Source organism: Vanessa atalanta, chromosome 27 (genome assembly GCF_905147765.1).
Source record: "Vanessa atalanta chromosome 27, ilVanAtal1.2, whole genome shotgun sequence".
Lineage (NCBI taxonomy): Eukaryota > Metazoa > Arthropoda > Insecta > Lepidoptera > Nymphalidae > Vanessa > Vanessa atalanta.
In genome coordinates, this window is record NC_061897.1 from 2,379,151 (window position 1) to 2,406,015 (window position 26,865).

General features: G+C 32.7%; 1 protein-coding gene across 4 annotated transcripts in view; it reads right to left on the bottom strand.

The window, feature by feature from the left end:
* LOC125074217 (PTB domain-containing adapter protein ced-6) overlaps positions 1-26,865 on the bottom strand; it is a 71,638-nt gene that overhangs the window by 807 nt on the left and 43,966 nt on the right. For 3 of the 4 annotated variants that reach the window (XM_047685483.1, XM_047685482.1, XM_047685481.1), the window contains 10 exons: positions 14,547-14,664; positions 10,457-10,621; positions 5,527-5,629; positions 5,170-5,305; positions 3,990-4,092; positions 3,553-3,718; positions 2,489-2,600; positions 2,108-2,196; positions 1,290-1,379; positions 302-711 (listed from right to left, as the gene is read on the bottom strand). In XM_047685483.1, coding sequence (XP_047541439.1) covers positions 302-711; positions 1,290-1,379; positions 2,108-2,196; positions 2,489-2,600; positions 3,553-3,718; positions 3,990-4,092; positions 5,170-5,305; positions 5,527-5,629; positions 10,457-10,621; positions 14,547-14,663 — 1,491 coding nt within the window. In that variant the 5' untranslated portion in view covers position 14,664. The remainder of the gene's footprint in view (positions 1-301; positions 712-1,289; positions 1,380-2,107; positions 2,197-2,488; positions 2,601-3,552; positions 3,719-3,989; positions 4,093-5,169; positions 5,306-5,526; positions 5,630-10,456; positions 10,622-14,546; positions 14,665-26,865) is intronic. The other variant, XM_047685484.1, reaches the window with a different exon arrangement.

Here is a 26,865-nt window from a genome sequence, read left to right on the forward strand (position 1 = left end):
ATATATTGCTTTTTAATATTCTTGTTTAAATGATTTTAAACAAATTAATTGGTATTTATTTATTTATACGTTCATATCGGTCGGGGTTCCGGGTAAACAGAATTTAACTTAAAAAAAAGAATTAAGCAGTTTTTCATGGCGTTAAGTGCTGAAATCCACGGGTTGATAGACTCCTTAAATTTTTGAATTATTTTTACTTCTATGACCTTTTTAAATGTTTATAAATTTTCATGCAATGCGCAAGAAGCTTCGCATCTGTCGGGTGCTCTTTAACACCTCATTACTTTTTTTAAATACTCACCTTCATCTCCGATATAGTCTTATCTAGGAAACCATTGAAACTGCTGTCCAATTCAACCGTCTGTTTCTCACTGAGGTTACCGAAACCATTGAAAGTATTCCCATACGTGTTACCGAATATATTTCCAGATTTCTGGGTATCGAATGGATCGTATCCCGTCAGACCGTTTGTGAACGAAGAGTTCGAATTAAATACAGATGTTTGTAAATTAAAATCGCTTATGTCATAATTCGGTTTGACATTGACAGCAGTTTGCGCGGCAAATGGTGACGTTACCGGCTGTACTTGAGCCGGCATTGAGAACGGTGTTGAACCGAAAATGTCGTTGTTGATCGGTTGCATAAATGTTTGTTGTTGCTGTTGCTGTTGTTGTTGTTGTTGGCGCTTTGATGCTTTCGGAGGTGGAGCCACTGTAAGTGAAATGGTTCGGTAATGGATAGTCAGTCTATTAAATAAAAGTGAAGATAATATTTTTTTTTTCAATATACGTTTAATATAGTTTTTTTTAAACATTCATAAATAAGTTAAGACGTCATGACGTGACACGTTGCGACATTACATTATAAATTTCACGTCACGATTTTAAAACGTGCTACATTATACGATACGACACCGCTCACATCATGCTGAAAATAAATACTGCCATAAAACCGTAATGGCAGCGCCTAGGATTGCAAAGTTTTCACATCACGACACGTGGTAACCCTCGTGTCTACTGGATAATTGCTTAAAGCTTAACTGTGTATTGATATTTGTTATTATGGCTTTCATTATAGCTACATGACGTACTTTTCAACTAAAGTATATTATGTGACATATAAGTGGACAAATTGATGGACTCTGTAGAACATTCCAGGCCCCCCAACCATAAAACTGTAGCCTATTTCAAATACAGGAATATCAAAGACAAGTCAACAGCTTCAACACTTTATTTCTGTAACTGTAGTTTTTGAATAAATGTATTTAAGTTTATAATTATAGTACTTACGTAACGGTGGAGTTGGTGTCACAGTGTTGTCTATGATCGGTGAAGTGAAGCGCGTTACGGGTTCAGACTCGAAAGCGCGCGGATCGAAATCTATAAAAATTTAAAAATAGAATAAATGTCAGATTTATGTGATTATTGTCTTATTCTTACTAATATTATTAATGCGAAAGTGTGTGAAGATGTATGGATGTTTGTTACACATTCGTCCAGAAACTACTGAATGGATTTGAATGAAACTTTACAGATTATACAACAGAATAACACATAGGTTATAATTTATAAAGATATTGTGTAAATTGGACAAAATATAACGATAAGTGTTTAGGAGTATTACGAGCTATTTTTACTTTTTTTTTATGTTCATATTTTAAAGGGGTAAAATTTGTTTGTACATACAAATAAATAAATTTTAATACCGGAACTAATAATCTGATTCAAAAATGTTTACTGGAAGTAATCAACATTATGCCTGAAATAAATAATACAAAATTTGATGGACGAACAAATGGGCCACCTTTATGGTAAGTGGTAACCATCGCCCATAGACAAGAAATATTAACGATTCCTTACATTGCCAGTGCACCACCATATTTGAACTAAGATGATATTTCCCTTGTGTCTGTAGTTACACTGGCTCACTCACCCTTCAAATCGGAACACAACAATACTGAGTAATGCTTTTTTACGGTAGAATATCTGATGAGTAGTATCTACCCAGGCGGGCTTGCACAAAGCCCTACCACCAAGTAAAAGTTAAAATTAATTTTAAAGTGGAAACGAAGGAAAACGTCATGATGTCAATCAAATAAACGTCTTACCACTATCCGAGTCAGAATTAAGCAGCAAGCCCTCCAGCTTAGTACCAACTACCGGGTTCTTGCTGGATGATAGGTCACCCAGGAATTTGCTGAAAGAAAATAAAACATTTTGAATCTTGTATCTCTTAATTTAAATTCATTGCAACTTTTTATTTTAAACAGGATTTTCGAAAGCAGCTTCTTCTGTGGTCATTGGTATTGCTTTTATTAAATAAATGTCACATAAATATCCCACTGCTGGGCAAAAGATCATTCCGATCAGTTCGATAGGAATTCTTATGTTTATCGACAAATTTTATTTAATGATTGGCTGACTGGAATGACTTAGCGAAATTATGGAATCTTTATAAAAAATACTGGCACTTTGAATACTTTACTCACCCAGTAGTGTTGGTCTTGCCATTGTGTGTGGGCGGAGGTGTCGATAACAACAAATTATTGTCGTTGCTCGAGTTAAAAGTGTCTGTCGAGTTGTTTGATAAGACATCCGCACCTGCAATTAACAAATGTTACTTAATTCTTATGCCCGATAAGATAAATCAAAATGCATTTAATTCTATAATTATAGGGTTGCTCCCCAGTGAATGAGTCCGGTGTTCTCAGGTCAGAATTAATAAAACAATATTTAAACCTAAGAGTTATTTGCGAAAGAAATTCAAGAATAATTTCTATCGGATATCAGAATTGTGTACGATTTTCCCATACCTACTACTATTACCAAGATGCGAAAAATAAATATCAAGCTACCCACTCACTCATTTAACTAACTAACTAACTAACTTAAACCGAAAATTATTATTATATATAATGTTGAATAGTATCCAAAAGGCAAGCATTTACAGACTCAAATCAACACGCGCACACACATAACCCTAAGATCGCACACACAAGCGCACGCACGAACAACAAGTTGTACATCATATATATTTTTTTAGGAAACTCTGTTGTAGTGATCGTGAAAATGTTGTAGTTGTCAATATCGACTTGGATAGTCGATATTGACAACTACAACATTTTCTACCTTCGTTTCATTGAAATTTTGTACAAAATTTTGAAAAATCCTGAATATATTTTTCTTTTATCTATAGTAATATTATAAATGCGAAAATAACTGTCTGTCTATCACTTGCTCCTTCACGGTTAAGCCTGACAAAAAGTAAAAAAGTATTTCAGCAGTTGTACATACATTGGTTCCTACGAGTACAAAACTGCATTGGAGCCGTGTAGATTAAGCTCCTTAAGCCCGCATTGGAACGTTTACAGATTTACATTAAATAATATTATAAATGCGGAAGTAACTCTGTCTGTCTGTAACGCTTTCACGGCGAAACTATTGAACCGCATTTGATGAAATTTGTATGAAGCAAGCTTGAAGTCCAAGGGCATAGGCCCAAGGGCTGACAGTGTCTGACATCCGACAAACTAATGCTTGCTTTAACACTCACCGATATCAGTCTTAGTTCCGTTCATAGCGCTGAAGCCATTCGCAAGAGTGAGAGACGAGATTTGCTTCTCAAGTTCTGGGGGGGGCTTGAACTCTGCGATGTCGGTTAGATTGTTACGTGACAGGTATGCTGATAGATCATCCTTGTAAGTTATTTTTGACAGTTCCTGAAAATAATTAAAAGTAAACCTTGTAAAGTTTAATTCCATTTGGTACTGCGAAATATATTAAAAATACATTTAAAATGTTCCTTCACCGAGCACGAGACAAAATAAAACACAAAAAGCACATGGAAATTCAATGGTTCTTGCTTGGGGCCCCCGCGAGAGAGGGGCCACAATGTTTAGCCTTATTTTATACGTCCCTTTATTTATTTATTTTCAAATAAAAATAATAAATAAGCGTGTATTTAAAGATGTATGTAAATAAAAATGTTACCTGTAAGCGACTTTTATACGCGTTCATTTGTAATTCGAGTTTCTTGTTCTGTAAGGTCAGTTTTTGCATCTCTATGTATTTTCCATTGTCGTTCAAAAACCGCCTGAAAATAAATGCAACGAGGTTTTCTTTTTATTTCTTTAAACTTATGTTTACATAAATGTCTCGCTTATAGAACTGATGTCAGCTATGGAACAGCGAGGCTGCTACAGGTTTTTTATAACATACAAGGAGGTTCTCAATCTTATAAATTAGAATATAAGAAATAAATGAATTAGCTTATTTTATTGTTATCTAGATACATATAATATTGGAGTGTCTGTTTGTAATATTAAAATAACCGTGTTTTACGACATATACACGGTACATATATCTACATAACATTTTTTACAATTTTTGTCTGTCTTTTTGTTCCGGCTAATGTCTGGAACGGCTGGATCGATTTTGACGGGACATTCACTGGCAGATAGATGATGTAATAAGGAGTAACTTAGGCTACTTTTGTTTATATGTAAAATAATAATAAAGTAACGCTTTTTTTTAATTAAATTCAAACGCGCACGAAGTCGCGTGAACAGCTAGTTAATATTAATATGGATTTTAGTTGTTAAGTGGAAATGTTTTGTGTTATAAATAAAGATACATTAATTTAGAACCATCAATAGTGCGTAATATAGCAGAACTATTGGAAATTGTCCTGAATTTGTATATCTAAGGTTTGTTTATTCGACATCATCTTCAATTGGAATAGGCTATAGACACACTGCAGTTTTGAAACGCTACGGTAGGAATCAATCGATATTCAAGAACATAACTGCTTCCATTTTACTTATAATCCCATATCTTGTGATGAAAATATTGTTTTCGGAATTTTGGTGTTCTTCGCACCTTCACACCTTATCCGCACCACCTAGATGTCCGAAAATCCACAAATGCGTGATTTTTAAGACATTTTCTGCCTCGCACAACTATTCTATGCAACCAGCATTCGCCGGCGGTTTTTCCGAACCGATACGACTTGAGAACCTTCAAGAAAAGAGCGTACTCATTCCTTAAAGGCCGGCAACGCATCTGCAAGCCCTCTGGTGTTGCAGATGTCCATGGGCGGCGGAAATCACTTTCCACCAGATGAGCCTCCTGCTCGTTGGCCCCCCATAAAGTAATAATAATAAAAAAATACCTATAAGCTAAATCGAATGCCTGGCCAATAGTGAGGGTTATTTCTGACGCTAACTTCGTCGATATGAAGACGAAGCATTCATGTTTCTCAGCGTTGCCGCCATCGTGGCCATTCACCCCGTTAACAGTGCTGCCACCTAAAAAAAATTTAATAATTTCCTTTTAAACAAAATTATGGATTTTTTCAGCTCCATCTATTACGACAGCAAGTAATTATCTTGTAAGATTAAGACAAATAAATGGAATAATACGTTTTGTAATTACCTACTCTACGTCAGCGGTACTATTTATAACATTTTACAGTAATAATAATTTACCAGTGTTGCTATTTAAAAAATCATAATTATTTTATAATTACCTTTAGCGATGAATGAAAAGTACTTTTTTGCGCCTTTGTCATCAGCGCAGTAAGATATTCTATGCAATGGAAACTGGTACATCACATTGTTTGATCTCGGCTCCTGAAATTAAAATTATAATATTATGTTAGACTAGCCCTAGCCTCCAATACGGTGCTACGTCATAGGATATCATAATTAATAATATCATTAATAATATCACATTATTATTATTATTACATATTATAAAACTTTAGTTAATATTATTTTATATGGAATAACATTTAATACTGGCATGTTATGCCAAATAACAGTACTCTGTATTGTTGTGTTCCGGCTAGAAGGGTGAGTGAGCCAGTGTAATCACAGGCACAAGGGACATAACATCTATCATAGTTCCCGAGGTTGGTGGCGCATAGGTGATGTAAGGAATGGTTAATATTTCTTACAGCGCCTTTGTCTATGGGCGGTGGTGACCACTTACCATCAGGTGGCCCATATGCTCGTCCGCCAACCAATGCCATAAAAAAAAAATGTAACACTATTTCTTATTTTAAAAGTGATTGAGCTGTCATAAGGAAAACAATTGGATGATTGGGGCATTGTAAAAATATAGAGAGAGATCGAAACATCATGGTACAACATACTTTTATTTTGCCATCCCGAACTACTGAAATTACAATTGTTTATTTTTTCCTTTCTTCCGTCGAACTTTTAGCCCTGTATGCCTTCAATTAGTAATTTAATGCGTTTAATACATGCACTATCGAATAGTTTTAATAAATTAATTATTAGTATAAATTCTGAAGTGATTATCGACATTACATTTGATTAATGCCCCGGCTGATACTACTCCAAACGAGGAAAAAAAGTTTTTCGCTTATATTTTTCTATATACATATAAACAGGAAGGACAGAATACGCCAGGTTTGTCCACAGATTTTTCAATGATTTACCAAAAAATGGTTCAAGGAAAACAACGGTTCGAAATTCAAATTCAAAATGAAATTATATAAGGTTTCCTCTTGTCAACAATTTATGTAGAGCTGATAATGTGGTATTAGAACGGACTAAAACCGACTACTTTTAATTTATTTTAATGTTGCCATATTTAACTCGAAATCTACAACATTACCTCGAAGCAAATAATCAAAGTATTAGTAATCAATTTAATTAATAGTAATTTTGTTAGGTAATTATGTAGATAAAAAAAAATAACTACAAATTTATTTCTCAGTAGACAATTATAGGTGAATTAAAACATAGTAATTGATACTTCATTACATAGTTGGTCTTGGATGCTCTTTCATGTAACCTCTTTACATCCACTGTCTACAATATACGAAACAATTAAAAAACGAAGATAATGAAAATATACAAAATTTTTTTTTTCATAAATCATCAATATTACCGGTATAACCGTACTTCAAACAAATTCTCAACTCTATAATCACAGGAAATGATTACAGAGGCGGTCGTTAAAGCGATGACACGAATTGCTGTTAATATAGTCTGTGGACTATGAGATATAATCATAGACGAAACATAGAACATAGATTATAGAAGTAACTTTAATATTTTTAATATAAAATAGTGCAAATTGGCCGCTCAAATAGTAAGTTGGTGACCATCGTCCATATGCGTTAGCGCCTTATAAAATATTAACCATTCCTTATAACACCAATGCGTCACCAACATTGGGAACTAAGATGTTATATGAAAACTTTTAAGAGTTTAGAAATCAAAATTAAAAATGGCTACTGTACAAATTATGATCGCGATGAATGGTGTCAAGAATGCTACCACATTGTCTCTGTTGATTCGCAATTCCGATCCACTGAGATAAATATGAATATACTGCCATTTCTGTGTAGTTTCTGCTCTGTTGCAGATACAGTTTATTTTGCTTGGTAATGTACATCGTGAGAGAAAGAAAAATTAAATGCTGTTGCCTTATTTAAGAGGTAAAAGTCTTAAATAAAAAGCTTAGTAGAGAAAACACTATTCATTCAATTTATACTGCGATAGCATGACTAATCGATAACGATTAATTTAGGCTATCGATCAACAATATACTGCCTAGAAATCGATTTTATAAATCGATTACCTTTATTAATGTTTTATTTTTAACAAAAAACAATATCGGTCATAATTTAAACAATATATTTTTTATTTAAATTTTTTATTAGTGATATTATTGTAGCAAAATAAAAAATTGTCTTTTTTATATTACATTCCATAAGAATATTAATACAAAGATCGTTGGCGTTCAGCCATGGGATCTAAGATGTAATCCTTCGTGCAATTATATTGCCTCGGCTTACTCACGCTTCAAAGCAAGAAACAGAATTAATAAGTACTGATTATTCGTTCCAGTATAAATGAATAGTGGCTTTTTGGTAACTCATCTTTGCTCTGAATTTTTAATAAGGCCACATATAATAAATGCATTTGGGCATTAGTAAGAGTTAAAATATCGTAAACCCATGCCGATATTTTTAATAAATTTACATAATACCACCGGGATTGTAGATCAACCGGTTATTAATCACTAACCAAAGCGAAAATCTTTACGTAGCATTTACGTGTTTTTACATAATAATTAATTTGAATGAAGTACATTCGAATTCCCAATCGATACATCGATTATCGTTTTTAATGTTAACAATCCACCTAATCGAATCTTTTTGCCCCTTACACACGAACGGCCAACTGATTCGAATTGATTAATTTAAAAAATTGACAATTAACATACAAAACAAATAGTTACCGTTACATAAAAAAAAGAAACTCGTTGTTTTAAAACGTTACGTTTGGAACGCGTTCGTAATTTAAACTATTTGGTTTCGAAATGTGACGTGTGTTACCAAACTTTGTTCAAATCTAGACTGTACAATGACTGACCCATGAAAATAATTGCTACAATGAATTGCAGATAAATTTCGAAACATTTATTTCTATTTAAAAACATCTTATAAGTGTACAAGCAGACGTGTATTTGTCTTATGGCAAGTCGTCAAATTTAGTCTTTGATTTTTTACTTAATAATATTAGCCAATGATAAGCCGGCATTTAAATTCGGAACAGCTAAACTTGGAATGTATATTTGGCTTAATTTCAAATAGCGTAATGAAGCCGTACATTGTTATACATAACTTCTTATTGTTTAATAATGAGTTCTGGTCGATTACTTGCGAATAAAATTCTGTTTACAAGTTTCCGGAGAACTATAAACATGATCGTTAAAAAAATTTAGAATTGGTAGCATTATTTTTTCAAATATTTTCAGAGATTTATTATTTTTTATCCCAGATTAATTTTGTTCACCTAAAAATTTATATTAAAGTTACGGTCTTATCTTTAGACATCGTTTAGCTGTGTTTATTTAAAAACTGATTTAACTTTTACTGCAGTGTGATTTTGTAAGAATTCACTTCGTATCTCACACGTGAAATATTTAAAACCGATTTACGTGATTTTGATACGTGTATTCTATAAATTTTATAATTATAATAGACAATCTCACAATCTGACATTTAACACTCGTGTACTACGGTGTGTTTCGAGTTTCTTGTTATTTGTTTATTGTTATTTATAGGGTTATTCTGTTATTATTGATTTGACATACGCATGGAAAAGACAACGTCAAAGGAAAGGACAACGTCACATACATTACTCTGATCCCATTGTAAGTAGCTAAAGCACTTGTGTTATGGAAATCAGAAGTAACGACAGTACCACAAACACCCAGACCCAAGACAACATAGAAAACTAATGAACTTTTTTTTATGACTTGGCCGGGAATCGAACCCGGGACTTCGAAGTGGCGTACACACTTCTCGGAGGTCGTCAAAGTATTGTTTAATAATCATCCCGCTAAACAATATCTATATGCCGTTAATCGTTCGTAGCTTTTATGGTAAGATTTTTTCAAAATGACGATTTATACGTATATTTGATTTGAGCACTTACGTATTTAATATCGAAAATTACTTATATTAAGATACAATATATATATATTTTACGGGCCCAGGAATCGCCGTTTAATTAGACATAAAGGAATCTAATTAAAACTTTTTTTTTATGATGTCCAACTGTCGACACAAGTCACGACGGCTATTTTAAAAACAAAGACCTTTTAAAAAATAAGAAAGCGAACTACTTGGGACATTGTACGTAACGTACAAGTGTGTGCGTAAAAATAAGTGTACTCTATTTCCTCACACACACGGGATAGTGTATTCCGAGACAGTGGCTTCAGAACTCGCCAGAATATCCCAAAACCTTTTTATGTCCCGATCGCGATTTGAATCAGGTTCACCGAAGTTGCCCTAAGTGATGTCATAACTATCGATAAAATAAAACTAATAAATTCTCTAGGGTTGTACATAACTAATTATATAAAAGATAGAAAAGTCTAACCTAACAAATAGTTACGTCGGCGAGTAAAAGTGAAAATGTTTGTTTTAAATGAGCTGCCATTTTAGCGTAGTTATGGTTAGTTCGTGAGGTAAATATAAATTAAATTAGTTTCATTGGTTAGTTGTTTTAATACGCAGAGAAAGAGATGTTGCAACATTTGTTTAAATTGTGTGTGTTTATTTAGATTTTTAAATGAACACTACTACATAGACGTTCTGTCCTTGCCTTTAAAGTATCTTTCTATTATTCGGATTTAGTTTATTTTTGAATTGCGCATGTGTGGCTGCGTGTCCTAAATCGCCAAATCATTGTATTACACACACATATGTATAATTCAATGCGTATATGTACAATTTAACCTAAAATACTTCCTTTAGACGTAATTTTTTCGAATTAAAAAAACAATAGCCTTCGAATTTTAAACGAAAAATGTGATATAACGAATTCCTTGAAAACAGACGTGGTAAGTATTATAAAACAATAAAGACGAAATAGGTTTAAAGATAAAGTTTATTTAAAAGATCTCACCTGTATGGCAACACCGTCGACGGAGACGGTGATTTCCACTTTCTTACACTTCGCACCATCCTTCGTCTCCGATTTTTTAAGCTGTTGCGTAAATTGTAACTTTTTAATGGCATCCTTCACAACTTCAATGCCTTTCGGCTGGTCCACTTGCGTACAGCCTAGGAACTGGAACAAAGAAACAAATATTTTATTATCACTAACCGAATTGGGAGATATATTTGGTGTATGACCACCTTTAGATGTTTTTATACACTTTTATTAGCTGGACATGTACATATGTGGCAATTTAACGTTATATTTCAACGTGATTTTCACCATCTTCACGACGGTTGATGATCTTGTAAATTTGCAAACGCACTAATGACCGAACACAATACAAGAACTTTGTCCTAGTATCTTAACCAGGACCGTCAGCATAACAGAATAAAAATAAGTCTGGTTAATCTACGTATTATCCTCCTAGTATCGGTAAATGTTATTTCTCCGCGTGGTTTTTAATTTTTAATTTTCATTTTAAATAGGTAGTCAGACTAACAAATGGTCTTCACAGACAATTTCAAGAGGATATGTAGCCAAACAGTGGTTTTATTTTACAACTTTTAGTTTAAGCAGTTCCACAAACTGTTCATACAAATTATTAAATGTTTAAAAAAACGTTTCCAAGTAATGTTTAACATAAACATTTACTATGACTACGATACAGTAATTAAAACAACATTTGTTCTGTACGAATAAGATCAAGGTAGGTTATGTTTGGTTGCGTGATCGGAATTAATTAGGCGCTACCAAATAGGTTCGATGTTATATTTAACAGCAAGTATTTTATAATCAAGCTGATCCATGGTTTGTTACGTGGATCAATAAAATCCACGGCAGTATGTTTGATGTTGTCTCGTAATTGTACCTTTGTGGAATGTTAAATAATATTTGACGACTTCCGTGGTCGAGTAGTGTGTACACCGGCTATCATGGGCACGCAACTCCGAGGATCGAACACTCCGGGAACACACTCCGCTCCGGGAATCGAACCGATTTTTGTTCGGTTCCCGGCCGATTCGATGTAGAAAAAGATCATTAGTTTTCTATGTTGTCTTGGCTCCGGGTGTTTGTGGAAACGTCGTTGCTTCTGATTTTCCATAACACAAGTGAGCTACTTACATTGGGATCAGACTAATGTATGTGATGTTGTCTAATATTTTTTTATTCATTATTATTAATAAAAGTTATTAGGATTTAAAAGAGAAACCCATCTCACTTGGTGGTATTACCCACTGTTTATATATTCAACCGCCAAACATTGATTCTTATTATTGTTTTATTCCAGTTTGAAGGCTTAAGTCAGTGTAACTACACAAGGCACAAAACATCTTGTTCCCAAAGTTTGCGATGCATTGGCGATGTAATTTGGCGAAAAAAATGATGTAAGTTCAGTTTTTAAAGCGCCAGTGTGATCACTTACTATACCCATTGGCCCATTTGCTTCCACCTGTATGTTTTATAAAGTAATCGTAATTCTGGCAGCATAACAAGGACAGTTAAACAAACTCTTATTGGTTGTTTGGGTTAAATTTGTCACAAGTACCAGCTATCTAGTGAATTAGTGTGGTATAAAGCAAATCTTTGTTAACAGTAGATAAAGGCTTGTACTTGCAGTTCTTTGGCAGAATTGACGGTTTCCTTTCGTAAAGTTAATGTTAATCTTAAGTTTGTCTGTCACTGTTAGAAAGAAAAGGGCCTTTTTAAAGAATTGCTGGCAAAACTACAAGAATTAATAGTCGCATTGTCATTGTTGTATATATATAAACTTTGCATGGGAGTTAAGTAGTTGTCAATGTTGTGATAACACACACATATATATACAGTACATCAAGGTAACAAGATTGCAGTCATAGTTGAAAAGGGTGTTCAACAGAATAAACTCTCTTAAGCTCGTATTAAATGTCAAATTTGAAAAATTAGAGGGAGATTATAATAGTCATAATTTTTAAAATTCACGACGATTGTGGTAATTTTAAGCGTTTTTCGTAAATTACAAGCCCGAGGAAGATTATGTTTGGTTGCGTGATTGAATCTAATCAGGCATAACCAAATCAGGTCAACATTATGCAACAGTTATATATTTATGCAATCATATAATTATCACGTAATAATCCTTTGTTTTGATGATTTCCATTATGTATTAGGGTTTCCTTGATTATTATTAATAGTAATTGTTGTATACATAACTTATACGCAATAGTCCAAAGCCTATTCAAATGGCAGGGTATCTAAACAAACCTTAGAATTACATATAGTCATGATTAAAATATCTTTATTTGTAATACAACATTATTGCACTTAAGTACTTATGTATTGTATATCCTCATTAATTTTACTTTTTTTTTATAGCATTGGGAGGACGAGCATATGGGCCACCTGATGGTGGTCACCACCGTCCATAGACAAAGGCGCTGTAAGAAATATTAACCATTCCTTACGTCACCTATGCACCACCAACCTTGGGAACTAAGATGTTATGTCCTTTGTGCCTGTGATTACTTTCGAATTTCAACATTATCGAATTCAATTTCAACTTTTCATGAATCCATTGATAATTCTAGATTTCGGTCAATGATAATTCAATGTCGAAGTTTTTTTTTGTCTTTGGAAAAGATCATAGTTGGGATTTTGGTATTGATAAAACATCGAGAACTTAGTAATTTTGGGATATAAGCCTGGCATCTCATGCAGTGAACAAAGCGCTCGCTTGATCAAAATTTCTGAAACATGCTTAACTCTTGCCGTTAGTAAGTACAGGTATGTCAGATTTTGTCAACGAAAACTCGGAAAACAGCTTTCAAGCAATCATCACATGAACTAGTTCATTAAGTTCCACTATACTATATATATTTATATGTAAGATATACATATAAATATATATATATATATAGTACTTATACTTAAATGTAAGATTATTACGACAAAAATTACCAAAAATCTTAGAACACATGTAAATTATAGATGCGACTTTATTGGCAAAACAAGGTATGGCGGAATTAAGAACAGAAATAATAAAAATATTGAACTTATAAGTCACAGTGATGTGAAAAAGTCTACTCGTCTGTTACGGAGAAGATTCAGAGCTAATCCCATCACCCTAATCGTCTATCTATTGCTAGATGGACATGTGCCAGAATTTCATCTATTCCGTGAATTATAAACATAAAGAAGCCATGAAAATCTTGGTTACTGAGGTCTCGTGATCTCGACTCTGAATTTTGTTCGTCTTGTGTTATCATTATATCTCGAAATATCTTAGGCGTATCTCGTTTGGACAGTCATTATTTGTAATGCTTCTTTATTGAGTTTATTAGACTTATTGATGACTATAGTACTAGATGTAATTATATGATATACAACTTTCTTAGGTCTTAGGGAACAATTATGAATAAATCACTATCGATTTATTGCGTTACACATAATCCTATCATCTGGAAATGCATTCGACGCCCCCCTCTCGATAACACCATCTGTACAACGATAGACGCACGTGTATGATAATAGTTGATATGGTCTTTTGTTATAAACAAATAGACCTTAATAATAATCAATGTATAATGTTACAGTAGTTTTAGTTCATCATTCGAATGGTCCAGAGTCCAGATGGCCCAGTGGTTAAAACGTGTGCATCTTAACCGATGATTTCGGGTTCAAACCCAGGCAAGCACCACTGAATTTCATGTGCTTAATTTGTGTTTACAATTCAACTCGTGCTCGGCGGTGAAGGAAAACATTGTGAGGAAACCTGCATGTGTCTAATTTCAATGAAATTTGCCATTCTGCGTGGTGTAATATGCTCCAAAACCTTCTCCTCAAAGGAAGAGGAGGCCTTAGCCCAGCAGTGGGAAATTTACAGGCTGCTAATGTATTCCAATGGTCTCTTTATTTTATAACAATAGTGATAAACCTTTCAATGCTTTAAGCATTAACGTAAAAGGCGAAAACTTCTGGACGAAATAATTGAACAATTGCCTGAAAAATAAATGTCAAAATTACAAACAATGGAATATTGCTTGATGAAGAAATAACGCTTAGTTTGTAATAAACGTACCTTAACTAAATACGCCACGTGTCCCTTAACGAGAGCATCTGGCGCGTGGATCCAGTTTCTACCGTTGGGGGCGCCGTTCGCCTTGCCCTTACCCTGCCAGAACAGCAGGGTTGACATTCTGAAACAATGACAATTTATTAAATAATGAACACAAATAGTCATATAAAAGTACCGAATCCTTGTTAACAGTAGAAAAAGGCTTCTAAGGATAGATTATTTTTTTCACACCGCCGTAGGCATTGAACAAGATACCGTTTAGAGGACAAACATACAGACTTTAATTTATATTTAATAAGATTAGTTTACTAGCATTATTAAATTTACTTTGCCCTTTGTGTCGAGTTTGATTATTCAGTTGCAAGATTTAACCCACACACACACACATATAAAGTATGTAAAGAGAATCATAGATAATATACAACAATTTATTTACAAATTGGACTTAAATTGAAACACCTTGACCTTTAAATAATAGTGTAAAAAAAAACCATAGATGTCAAACCCCTGTTACTGCTTACTAGGTGACAGGTTGGTTGATTTTTCTTTCAGATAATCGGTATTGCGATTCCTATTTGCGATTCGATTGCGAGCTCTATTATTATTGGTATGAGAAACGAACAAATGGCCATATCTCATGGTCATTATCATATTTCAACTTGGCGTTTTTTTTAAGAAGTTGGGATGTTATTTATTTCAAATCGATTTTCGAAAATCGATTTCTCATCGGAGCCATTCTGTCTGTTTAAAGCTTAACGTTTGTGTGTAAATTATTTTTTGTCTTCCGATATCTCATGAACGAATCAGCCGAGTGAGATCCGAGACACGGAATTCGGTAGGTTCATGGAAGCTTAGATCTGGTTAAATTTCGAAGCCAACCGGTCGAGCTGTTCCTAAGATATTCAATAATTCCGAGATAAATACAAAAAAAGACACACATATATATGGGAAGTTTTAAAAATTCCTACTGGAGCAGCCGTTTTTTTTAAAGTTTTTACTTACACTGACTCACCATTCCAGAACACAACTATAAGTAATAAGTATTGCTGTTTGGCTGTTTGCACAAAGGTCTAACATCAAGTAAAATCTTCGCCGATATAAAATGTTTGAACCCTTGACCCTTGTGGCTGTAATTTTGCTTGTGTCATCTTAAACAGAGTGGTAAAGCTTAATTAGGTCTATGCAACAAATTGAGAAAAGTAGCTATGTGAATGGTCGATGTTTACGGTCAATATAGTCATATTAGGTAGATACTTCTATAATACTAGTATGAATCTAAGATTTTAAATTAACATGGTCATTTTTATTACTAACAGTATTTAAAACGGGATTTACCATGTTTTTTATTTTTATTTGGTGGAGCTCTATATTTCGATATTACCTACGAATGTCTTGTTTTGAACAAGACCCGTCCCGTTTTAAATACTGTATAAATCTGTTAATACAAATTCATATATTTCGTATATTAAAAAAAATAAAAATAATTAAGGATGTAAATAAAATTTAATATTTATGAAATTTAAATGTATACAGTAACATAAAGTAGATTAAACTCGTGTAAATAATTAATGTACGCATTTATCGATTTTAGTACAAATTCAAACTGGGCGTTACAATATGGTAATTTAATTTAACAAGACAAAAGACGTTTTATTGATTGTAGGGCTTTTTGCCGCCGTTGGGCCTACCCAACCTCATGGTACCCATGGTAACTATAACTACACATCAGATATTCTTCCACTAAACAGTAAAACGTATTTTAGTGTTACGGTTTAAATGAAGTAAGCCAGTATACTACAGGCACAAGTGACATAAAATCGCAATTCCCAAGGTTGGTAGTCCATTGGTGAAGTAAGGAATGATCAAATTTAATTTAAATATATCCAATTTATGTTCAGAAGCACAGGTGCACTGTCTATCCCCTCACTCTCATCTTCGATAGGACGACAAACCACATACGACTAGAATGAGCTAAGGAACCGAACTGACGGCTTTACGTGATGTCTAAGGCACGGGAGTTTACACACTTCCAAATTCAAAACTTAAATATAAAATATATTACTGAATTTAAAAATATATTACTGAAAACTAAATTGATACTTGGAATGTTACTTAAAGTTTTTTTTTTTTAATAAAGTAATATTTATCCAAATGATAAATCCTTTTAAAAATTAAATTCATTTACTAGTTCGACATACAAACCAGTCGTTTTCTTAAACGCGCTAAGCGTCCAGTTCGAAAGAGGCCTTATTAAATAAATAATATTTAATTATTAATAAAACTTCATAATGAGCAATGTAGATGCACACGTGTACAATTGGATCTTCGTTATATCGATTCCATAGTCATTTTCCTTTTATTATTATTATAGCATTAATAATATAATCAATTGTTTCTGTGTAATCAATAGAATCAATAGAATAAAATCAATGGAATTCTACAGCACATACGCCCTTTTTATACTAATTCAATTAGTCAATACAGTAGAAAAAATATAATTGTATTAAACGAATCGCCCCTCCAGGCTTTGTACGGGTGGTATAAGATACCCGCTGGCAGTGGCAGTCCAATCTTAGCCTTTTTATATCTACGACACAAATTTACGAGTTTAAGTTAAAATAAATTGTGATTATAAGGTTATTGTTATTGTTGGGCACTGACATTTAGCTTTGTCGCTAAACATTCCCAAAAAAATAAAAAAATGACAGCACATTCACGTATACTCTACTCCAACCACAAGAGGAGAAAAGTCAAATAAACAACATTTGACAGCAAATTGACGCGATATCATTGGTTGAGAGCTTGATTAATCTATGATATTCACTATGGATTTGTGAAAAAAGACGTTTTGGACGTCGCCGAAAGTGTTATCAGAATTTTGGAAGTAAAATTAAAGTGGTAATTAGTAGTTAAGTGTAATAGTGTTGTATTATAAATAAATATATGTTAATCATTAACTCTTATTAGTGCACAATATAGTTGAGTTATTATAAAAGGTTCGTTTATCTTTTTTCCTACTTCCATTGGAATAGGCTGTCTATAACCACTATTATAAGGTATAAACATCGGTGTGTTCTGTTATAAAGGCAAACAGTACTAGTTGACATGTTAGTCCTTAAAAAGTACACGTCCGCTGTGAACTTTATAATATCAAAATTGAAAAATGTTTCATAAAAGTACGTATAACTTTGATATAAGGTTCAAAGTCGTATATATATTAAGTCGTGATCGCCTGACTCAAAGTATTGTGTACTTATGTACTAATTGTTGATTATCTGTAAATTAATCACGAAGCACCAAGGTCCAAGCGTGTACAGTACAATATAGCTATTTACTAAGTACCTATATTATGACATATCAACTAACTGCTGAATAGAGATTCTGATTAAAAAAAAAAATTTTTTTTGACGTTTCGTTTCCCGCCAAAATATATGTCAAGTAAGTACATAAGTCTGTTATAAAAAAAAGTAAAGATCAATCGGGTTGAATGGAGACGCATTTGGACTTTAGAATTTATTTTTATTTTACGAATCGATTTTATAATACAAATGTCATTTGTAAATATTTATTTTACCTGATTGTTTACAAAATGTGTCATTGCTATGAAAACAGAGTTCATTATGAATCTTATTTATTATTTTTTTATTTTATAAGTGGCAAACGAGCAGGAGCTCACCTGATAGAAAGTTAAGATGCCACCGGCCAAGGTCATCTGCAGCACTTAGGGGCTAGCAGGTGTGTTATCGACCTTTAAGGAATGAGTACGCTTTTTTCTTGAAGGTTCTCAACCGATATGTTTAAAAAAAAATGCCAGCGTAAACGGTCAAAGATGGCTAATTTCCTATATTTATACAAATAAAACTAAGTAATTACTTATATATAGTAAGGAATGTAAAAAAAAATGTTTGTTTGCTTAATATTCGCGAGACAACTCTGTTGGAATATTCCTTTCCTTGTCTTTACATCCTTAGTCCGTCCTTATTCAATGATAATCATCAGCTGCCCAATGCGTAAACTAGGGATGCATCCGATACCGATACCGATACCGATATATCGGCAATACAGTAGGTTTTCCGATATATCGGAATCGGCAATATTTTTCTGGCGATACAACGATACTGTTCAAATTACATTTTTTTAAAAAGTAATGTTAAACGTGCTTCTTGTTTTGTTTTTTAAACAAAAATTTGATTAATGTTTTTTTAGTTACTAACTCTTATTAATGAACATTAATTACTGAGCTTAATTACCAATTTTCACATTCCAAGTCTGTAACGGTTTATTTTAATTTTTATTTTTAAATAAAAACAATCAATCAATATTTCCACTTAAATTTATTTTATCTTTATTTAAATTCGATAAGTGTATCGGTTTCGGTATCGCCGATATTTTTCAAAGAGTATGGGTATCGGTATCGTATCGGCAGAAAGGCGTATCGGTGCATCCCTGGCGTAAACACAAGAGCACTATCCATTTCTTCACACACATAAATGACACACACAGTCTTATGAGCCCGATACAATCGGAAAGAGGAGGCACAGCATGCGCACCAAAATTTGTAGTAATTACGATGTTATTATATATATTGGCCGGGATCAATTATCTCACAGATATTTCTAGAAATAACGAGAAATGAAAATAATGTTTTGTTTTTTATTGGAATTGAATTAATTAAATTTTATATGAATTATTTTTTTTTCATAAAAATATAGATATATCTTAGCTCTGATGAAACTAAACGGTTAAAGCTAACCTAACTTAATTCATCCGTTCTTTTTTTTTCTCTTTGTTATGTACAAACAAGAATATATTACAGGCATATGGGACATATATGTTGTTCGTATCAATATCTATTTCTTCTTATTACCGTCTCTACCATAAAGGCACTCGGTGCATGTTCCCAGGGCCCCCACCAGTGGCGTAGCTAGGTGGACAAGGGTCCCGGTGCATAGAAAAAGAAACGGGCCCTCACCCCCTCTTTAACTTATATTGCGGTTCAAAATTATAGATAGGAATAAAAATAGGATAAAGGATACATTGCGACGAACATTAGTAGGCTAAATCCATATGTCATATCTATTCAAAGCTTAGGTTAGAGGGCCCCCTGAGCTCCGGGGCCCTGTTGCACTGCACCACCTGGCCCTACGATAGCTACGCCACTGGCCCCCACCCTGAGGGGGCCCCGAAGAACCAACAATTTCTCTCACACGTCAACTGATATGGTATATTTTATAAATTACCGTATTTGTAAGAAATAACTAACGTATTTATCAAAATTCTAGTGACGATAGTCGATATAAAAACTTGAAATGCTATGCCAAGAAAATACGAAAATATACGAAAATTACCGCACCGTTTATTTGAAACTAAACTTAAGGTTAGAAACAAATTATTTATACATGGTAGACGAATTTTTAAAATTAAAAATTAATTGTTTCATTTATGTTTTTGTAAATATCTAGCAAAAGGGTCCGTGATTCGTGTGTGCCAAAGGCTCTGTTTGTTTTGCTATCGTACAATAAATTAAATAAAAGATGTTTATATTACATTCCTTCGGTTAATAAATTGAGAAAATGTATAAAATAAGCGCTTTTTTCTAAATACATATGTATATGTATACGGTACATGTACCAAAAAATATATTTTTATTTTTTTGTGTTTGTTCAGGCTAATCTCTGTAACAGCTGGACCGAATTTGACGGGACTTTTACTGGCGGGTAGATGATGTAACAAGGAGTAACTTAGGCTAAAACAATTACATTTTTGTTAAATTCAAACGCGTACGAAGTCGCGGGCACAGTATCTTATAAATTCCTGTTATTACTTTTCCCGCCAACATGTCTAAAGAGAACTGACTAAACGACTTTATTTCAAAAGTTCATAATCGCATCCTTGACTCACTTGAATATCAACGTCTTGTTTATGCTCTATCATAGTGTTTGCAAACATTTTTTTATTCACTTATATTTAAGCGGTTTCCTGGAAGGAGTAAAAGAGAAGAACGATCTTGTCTCAATTGCTACGTGCTAAGGTTTAGTTAAAGTAATTTGAAAAAAGAACCTGTATATGATTATTCAAGGGTTCAAGACCAATCAAGCACAACTGAATTGTCATATGATTAATTTGTTTTTAATAATAATTAATATTTTAGTTACTGCTTAAATAAAACATCGCGAGGGAACATGAATATATCTAAATTTCAATGAAATTCTGTCACTTGTGTAGTTACCACATTGGATACACACGTCACCTATGACGACATCAAGTGTGATAAAAAACAATTTTAAACTTTTGAAAATGTATTCAAGGTCAAGTACACTTGACATGACTTCTTATGATTTAACTGGAAATCGTTTTTTTTTTTTTTAATTTATAATTGCAAATACTCGCACAAAGGACATAATATCTTCGTGCCCAATGTTGTTGGCGCATTGACGGAGTAAGTGATGGTGAATATTTTACAGTGACCACAACCATCAGATGTCTTATTTGTCTGTCAACAAGCATTTTTAATTACAACTTCCTTCGTTGTTCAAATATTACGTAGACGTAAGTATTATTTGATTGTCTTATATAAACATCTAATGTTTACTACAATATATGACTTGCATTATATGATAACATACACATTGAAATTCACAGAGAATATACAATTTAAATGTAATAAATTATAAGAAATAGTTAAGGTGAGTTATGATGACGTAAATTATTTATTTTATTCCAAGATTCTATGTTGGGTTTTACCAGATTATTATTCTTACATGTTTGTTTTTGCGTCGTAGTCGCGGATCACGCGTTTAATTTAAAAAAAAAATTGCAAGCGATTTTGTTTTTTTCAATCGTGACATGCCGAAGGCATGTATTCCTACTGATCATTGATATATAATTATAAAATGATTTAAATAAAAGTATCAATCGTATTATCTAAAATCTAAATTCCATTTTTTTTTTAATTTATAATTTATTTATTTTTTAATCTAATGTAAAATAGTAAATACACATAGCAATGGTATAAATAAATGAGCAGCTTTGTCTATTGCCCTATGTTGTAACGAAATTTACCTAATCTCACGGCTAAGCTACACAAAAGGGAAGGCACACAATGCTACATTATACAGATGCTGTACTACATATTAATACTATAACATTAGTCACCGCATATAATATGTACACTAGTAATACCCTAGGTTATCGTGAAAATGAAAGTATTGCCCAATTCTTCTTTTAAACTATATATACCTACGTCTCTAAACTGAACTCTATTACAACTTAATAAATTAAAAATAAGGTTCTATATTATTGGTTGTTTTTATGACAGGTTGGTTAATATAGATTGTTTTTTTTTATGATGTCGGTAGGCGGACTAGCAAATAGGCCACCTGGTGGTAAGTGGTCACCTACGCCGATAGACTATGGCGTTGTAAGAAATATTAACCACCAACTTTGGGAACTAAGATGTTATGTCCCTTGTGCCTGTAGTTGTACTGGCTCATTCGCCCTTCAAACCGGAACACAACAATACTGAGTACTGCTGTTTGGCGGTAGAATATCTGATGAGTTGGTGGTACCTACCCAAACGGGCTTGCACAAAGCCTTACCAACAAGTAAAAAATTTGAAGATAAATACATTAAAGAGAATTGCCGACTTGCAGTGTTTCAATAAAATCATGCGTATTTCACTCGTGATTTATTGAAAAACAACCAAAGGTGAAACTTTGACGCGTGTACCTTTCCTTTATTATTATAGTCGATGTCGGTTATCACTTTCTAACATTTAACGATTATATTCTGTTGAGTTTCGAGTTTATTCTTTCAGAATAACTCTGCCGAACTCCGTTTGCACATCACAAGTTCAAAGCGATGAATGAAATTGTAATTTTAGATTGTAACGGTAAATGCAAGGAATACAGTATCGGCCGCACGTATTGTTTTAATGGCGACTAAGCCCTTCGTAGGTTGAGGTATGCTCGACATGCGAATTCATACGTTTAGGTATATAGATGTATCAGTAATGACTGTAACTCTTCGAATAGTAGCCATGAGTTTTATATATTACCGATTGTCGCTGACAAAATTGATTTTCGATTAAATCGATTGAGCGAATATCGATTTATTCGTAAAAAGTAGATTATTTATACTTTTTTTTTAATTTTAGTTTAGCTTCAAAAAATACATTTTGATAATTTGTCCGTGTATCGAATTTCGTAGCAGGTCATTTATATTTAACAATGGGCAAAGGGCTACAATCAGGTAGATGGATAAAGGAATTCCGGTATATGATGGAATTCTTACACAAATAACATTCTTCTCGTTCCAAATTCAAATATTTTTAATTTTTTAAATCGCAATCACAATTGTAAAACAATTCAATTCTTACGATATCAGTTTATTGGATTGATTACTAAATGTGACAGGTGTACTAGAATAAATTTACAACTGGCAATTATTGCAGTACAAAAGGGCACTTATAATTATGTTGCCCTGTAAAAGGGTGTGTGTGTGAATATATATTCTATATATGTATATAGCTTTAGTATGTCTGTTGCCAGATTTTCACACCGTTTGACAGTTACCATGGAAGTTGACACATAGGTAGGTACCAGGTACCAGTATCAGGTAGTAGGTATAGGTATATTATATACTTTTTATGTAACTACACGGCCCTGCAGCGCTTCAAATTATAAAAGTTAACCAGTAGAGACTGGTCTTATGACAATTGGTAACTTAGACAGGCAGGATACCGTCGGGTTTTGCTAATAAAATAATAAGGTATATTGTAATTTGTCGCCAACAAAAATGTACCTTTAAATATTACAAAACAACCTCAAATCAAAAAGCATTACATCTAATTTTACTTTCGTAATTAGTCAAGACTAGTTACAAAAGATCCCAAGAATGTACCAGGACTACATAACCAAAGAGAGTTTACCTTTGCACTAATTCCAAACGCAGTTCATCCGTAAGCATGTTCTATAAATTACTTCAAAGAGAATCAACACTAATTTGTTTAGCAATAAGGATTATATTTGTTTGAACAAAGTTTGTCTTATGACGTTCTACAAACAAACTAAACGCCAGCTGAAACTTTAAATAGAAATGACTTTTAATACTCTAATGATACGGTTGAAACTTGTTTTAGTCATACGAGAGTTGCGACGTTCTAAAAATAATATAAACGCTGAGTTCCGTACTTAGCACGGGCTGATACGGCGGCGCTGGGCACACTGATGCAAGTATACGTTCATTCACACTTGAATCGAGTTAGGGATGTCAGTAAATAGTATCGATAGCTGTATAAATTTAAAACAAATTCATGCTTTATTTTCTCTTTTAAGTTTTAAGTGATTTTACTCATTAAGGATTTATTAAAAATGAATACTATTACTTTGATGTTATTTAAAAATTAAGCAACAAAGGTAAAGTAGTAATTTTCAGAAATAAATTGATTGAATTGTGAATTCAAGCTAATTTCATTCAAAAATAACAATATAAAATTAAAATGAAAGAAATAAATATTTTTTTCAATAGTAAAAGGAAAATGATAGGAAAATGTTATGTATAAAATCACTATTATATAATAATTATTATAGTGATTTAAATTATTATCGCCACTAGTCATTACAAACCATATGTTTAATTGCCGGATTAATTGCTACAAGGTCGTGAGAAAAATATCGATAGTCGATAAAATGTTTTTCGCTTTCATAATAACACACACACACATATATAGACCGGGCTGTTTACTGAGCTATCCTTTGACTTGTACAGGAAAAACTAGTGATAAGCAGAATCCACTACATTGGATCTGACATAAAGTTTTTAATACTAAGAGTAAGAGTTAAAATTCTCTAGAAAAATTGTTAGTCTAAAGCGGAAACATTCACGGAATATCATAATTGTATTTATGTCTATTATAATAATATTTTAAAACATCTTGTCAATTATTAAAGTGATACCGCGTCATTTTAATATAAAAAATAACTTTCAAGTAACGTCATGTATAATTATTTCGTTATAGCAATTCGTCGAGAATATAATTTTGTGTTTTTCGATTAAAGATACATCCGTTTTGTCCATGTGTGTCATTATAATTTAGACTATATCATTTTTATCAATATACCTATCGATGTTTTTTTTTAATTTATTTACAACACTTTATTTAAAGTATTTTTTTTTCATCTGTGTACATAGAATGAAATAAACAACAAGGTTTCGTTATTCGACTCTATTTAAAACACAAATACAAATATTTTTATAGAGGTTACCATAATCTATACACTACTATAATATATTTAAAATTAAACTAGTGAAAATTAATCGAATATAAATTAATTTTATCCGTGGTTGTATAAGGACAGCATTAATAAGCGATAAACAATTTCAAATATAGAATGAAACAGTACAAAAAATATTTAAGATTTGTTTCCAAGAAGCAAAACTATCAAGTATCGTGAATAAAAAACAAACAATTATAAACATTAGCAGCAATAACATAAGGTGTATTGTTAAATTTTAAAATAAGAATGCGTTAGCGTTATGAGGAAGGAAAATGTCTTACTTTTTGCTCAACAAAAATAACATGTGGGAATTAATTAAGAAATTTTAATTTAATATTTGAATTGTAAAAATTTGTTTATTATAATATTCTAAAGAAAAATAAATAATAAACGAGAAAAAATCTTAGAGCCAATATTTTTGATATGTTATGATAATTCTACGTCTCGGATATTGGTTAGGAGTTTATTTTAGTCAGGATAAATAATTAATTAATTTAGTACAACAAACTTGCATTCCATATTTAAACCTAATCGGGACTTAATTCTTAAAAAAATATATCCAACGGTCACCTACTTTAAATGTAAAAAATATCCTAGGATATTAAAAAGTATCCGATATTACATGCTTATACAACCACAGATAAAATTAGATATTTATATTCGATTAATTTTCATTGCTTAAATTTTAAATAAATATTTAAAAAAAAAAGTAACTATTGTCTCACTCTTATTGCCTCCTCTTCTTTTAAGAAGTTTTGGAGATTATCCCACACCGGTCCAATGCGGATTGGTGGATAATATTAAATTATGAACTAAGGTACTAGTTCTAGTTAACCTACGAACTAAACTTTCAAAGTTTCATAAGACGCTAAATGTCATGAACTATTATCTATTAAATAGTACAAGTTACTATGACTCATATTTAATATAACAAGCTAATATTATCCTTATATCTTGGTAATAAGACTGTATTTGGTTTGTGCTTTGTGAGTGTGGAATTTAAAGCAACATTATTTAGCTTAAAGCGCTGCTAATGTATAGATATGTGGTTTTGTTACCGATATCTCAGAAATGTATATTTAAATAGATGCAACTGAGGTGAGTAATATTTTGCTTTGTATGTTTGTACGTTACCACTTAAAGTAAAAGCTTTTGTCAAAATAGGCGGGCAACTGGGACACCTGATGGTAAGTGGTTACCAACTTACCACCAATATTGGTGCTGTACCATCCCTTATATTATTGCGTCTCCAACCTCAGGAAGTAAGATTGTTTGTCCCTTGTGCCTGTAGTTACATTGGCTCACTCGTCCTTCTAACCGGAACACAACAATACAGTGGATGAGTGGACCCCCGGTAATCCGATAACACATTTGCAGGGCAGTGTCGGCCTATATAATTTGTCGGATTATAGTGTACTGCCTAAGACCCTCTACATTCTGGAATTTTATACAAAAGAGTACCTTGTAATCCGACAAATTACACATCCAATCATAAGATTCTTTCGATTTGAAGTACCAATCATACTACCAAACTACAATCACATGTAATCAAATTATAATAATAAATAATAAGAAGTATTGGACAACATCACATACATCACTCTGATCTCAATGTAAGTAGCTAAAGCGAATTCAAACTAAGCAATCTGGGATCAAAACAAAAACGCGTCGAGCACAATAGTGACGCGTACAAGTTGTAACCTGTTCAATCATGCGCTATCTACAGTAGCGAAGATTGTCAAAAAATATTCATAGGCATGTCGGATTTGAGGGGGTGCCGGATTAGCGAGAGTCCACTGTACTAAGTATTGCTGTTTGACGATTGAATACGTGATGAATGACTGGTACCCAGACTTGCAAAGAGCTAAATATTATACCTAATTAAATGAAAATGTCGTTTCACAAAAGAGTGACTTTAAAACAACATACAATTTATTTAGTTGATATATATATTACAGAGTGACATAGAATTCATTTGTAGCAAAAAGTTCGTCGATATTCCCAAGACTTCTATGGCTTCCACGGCTTAACGCTTTTACTCAATA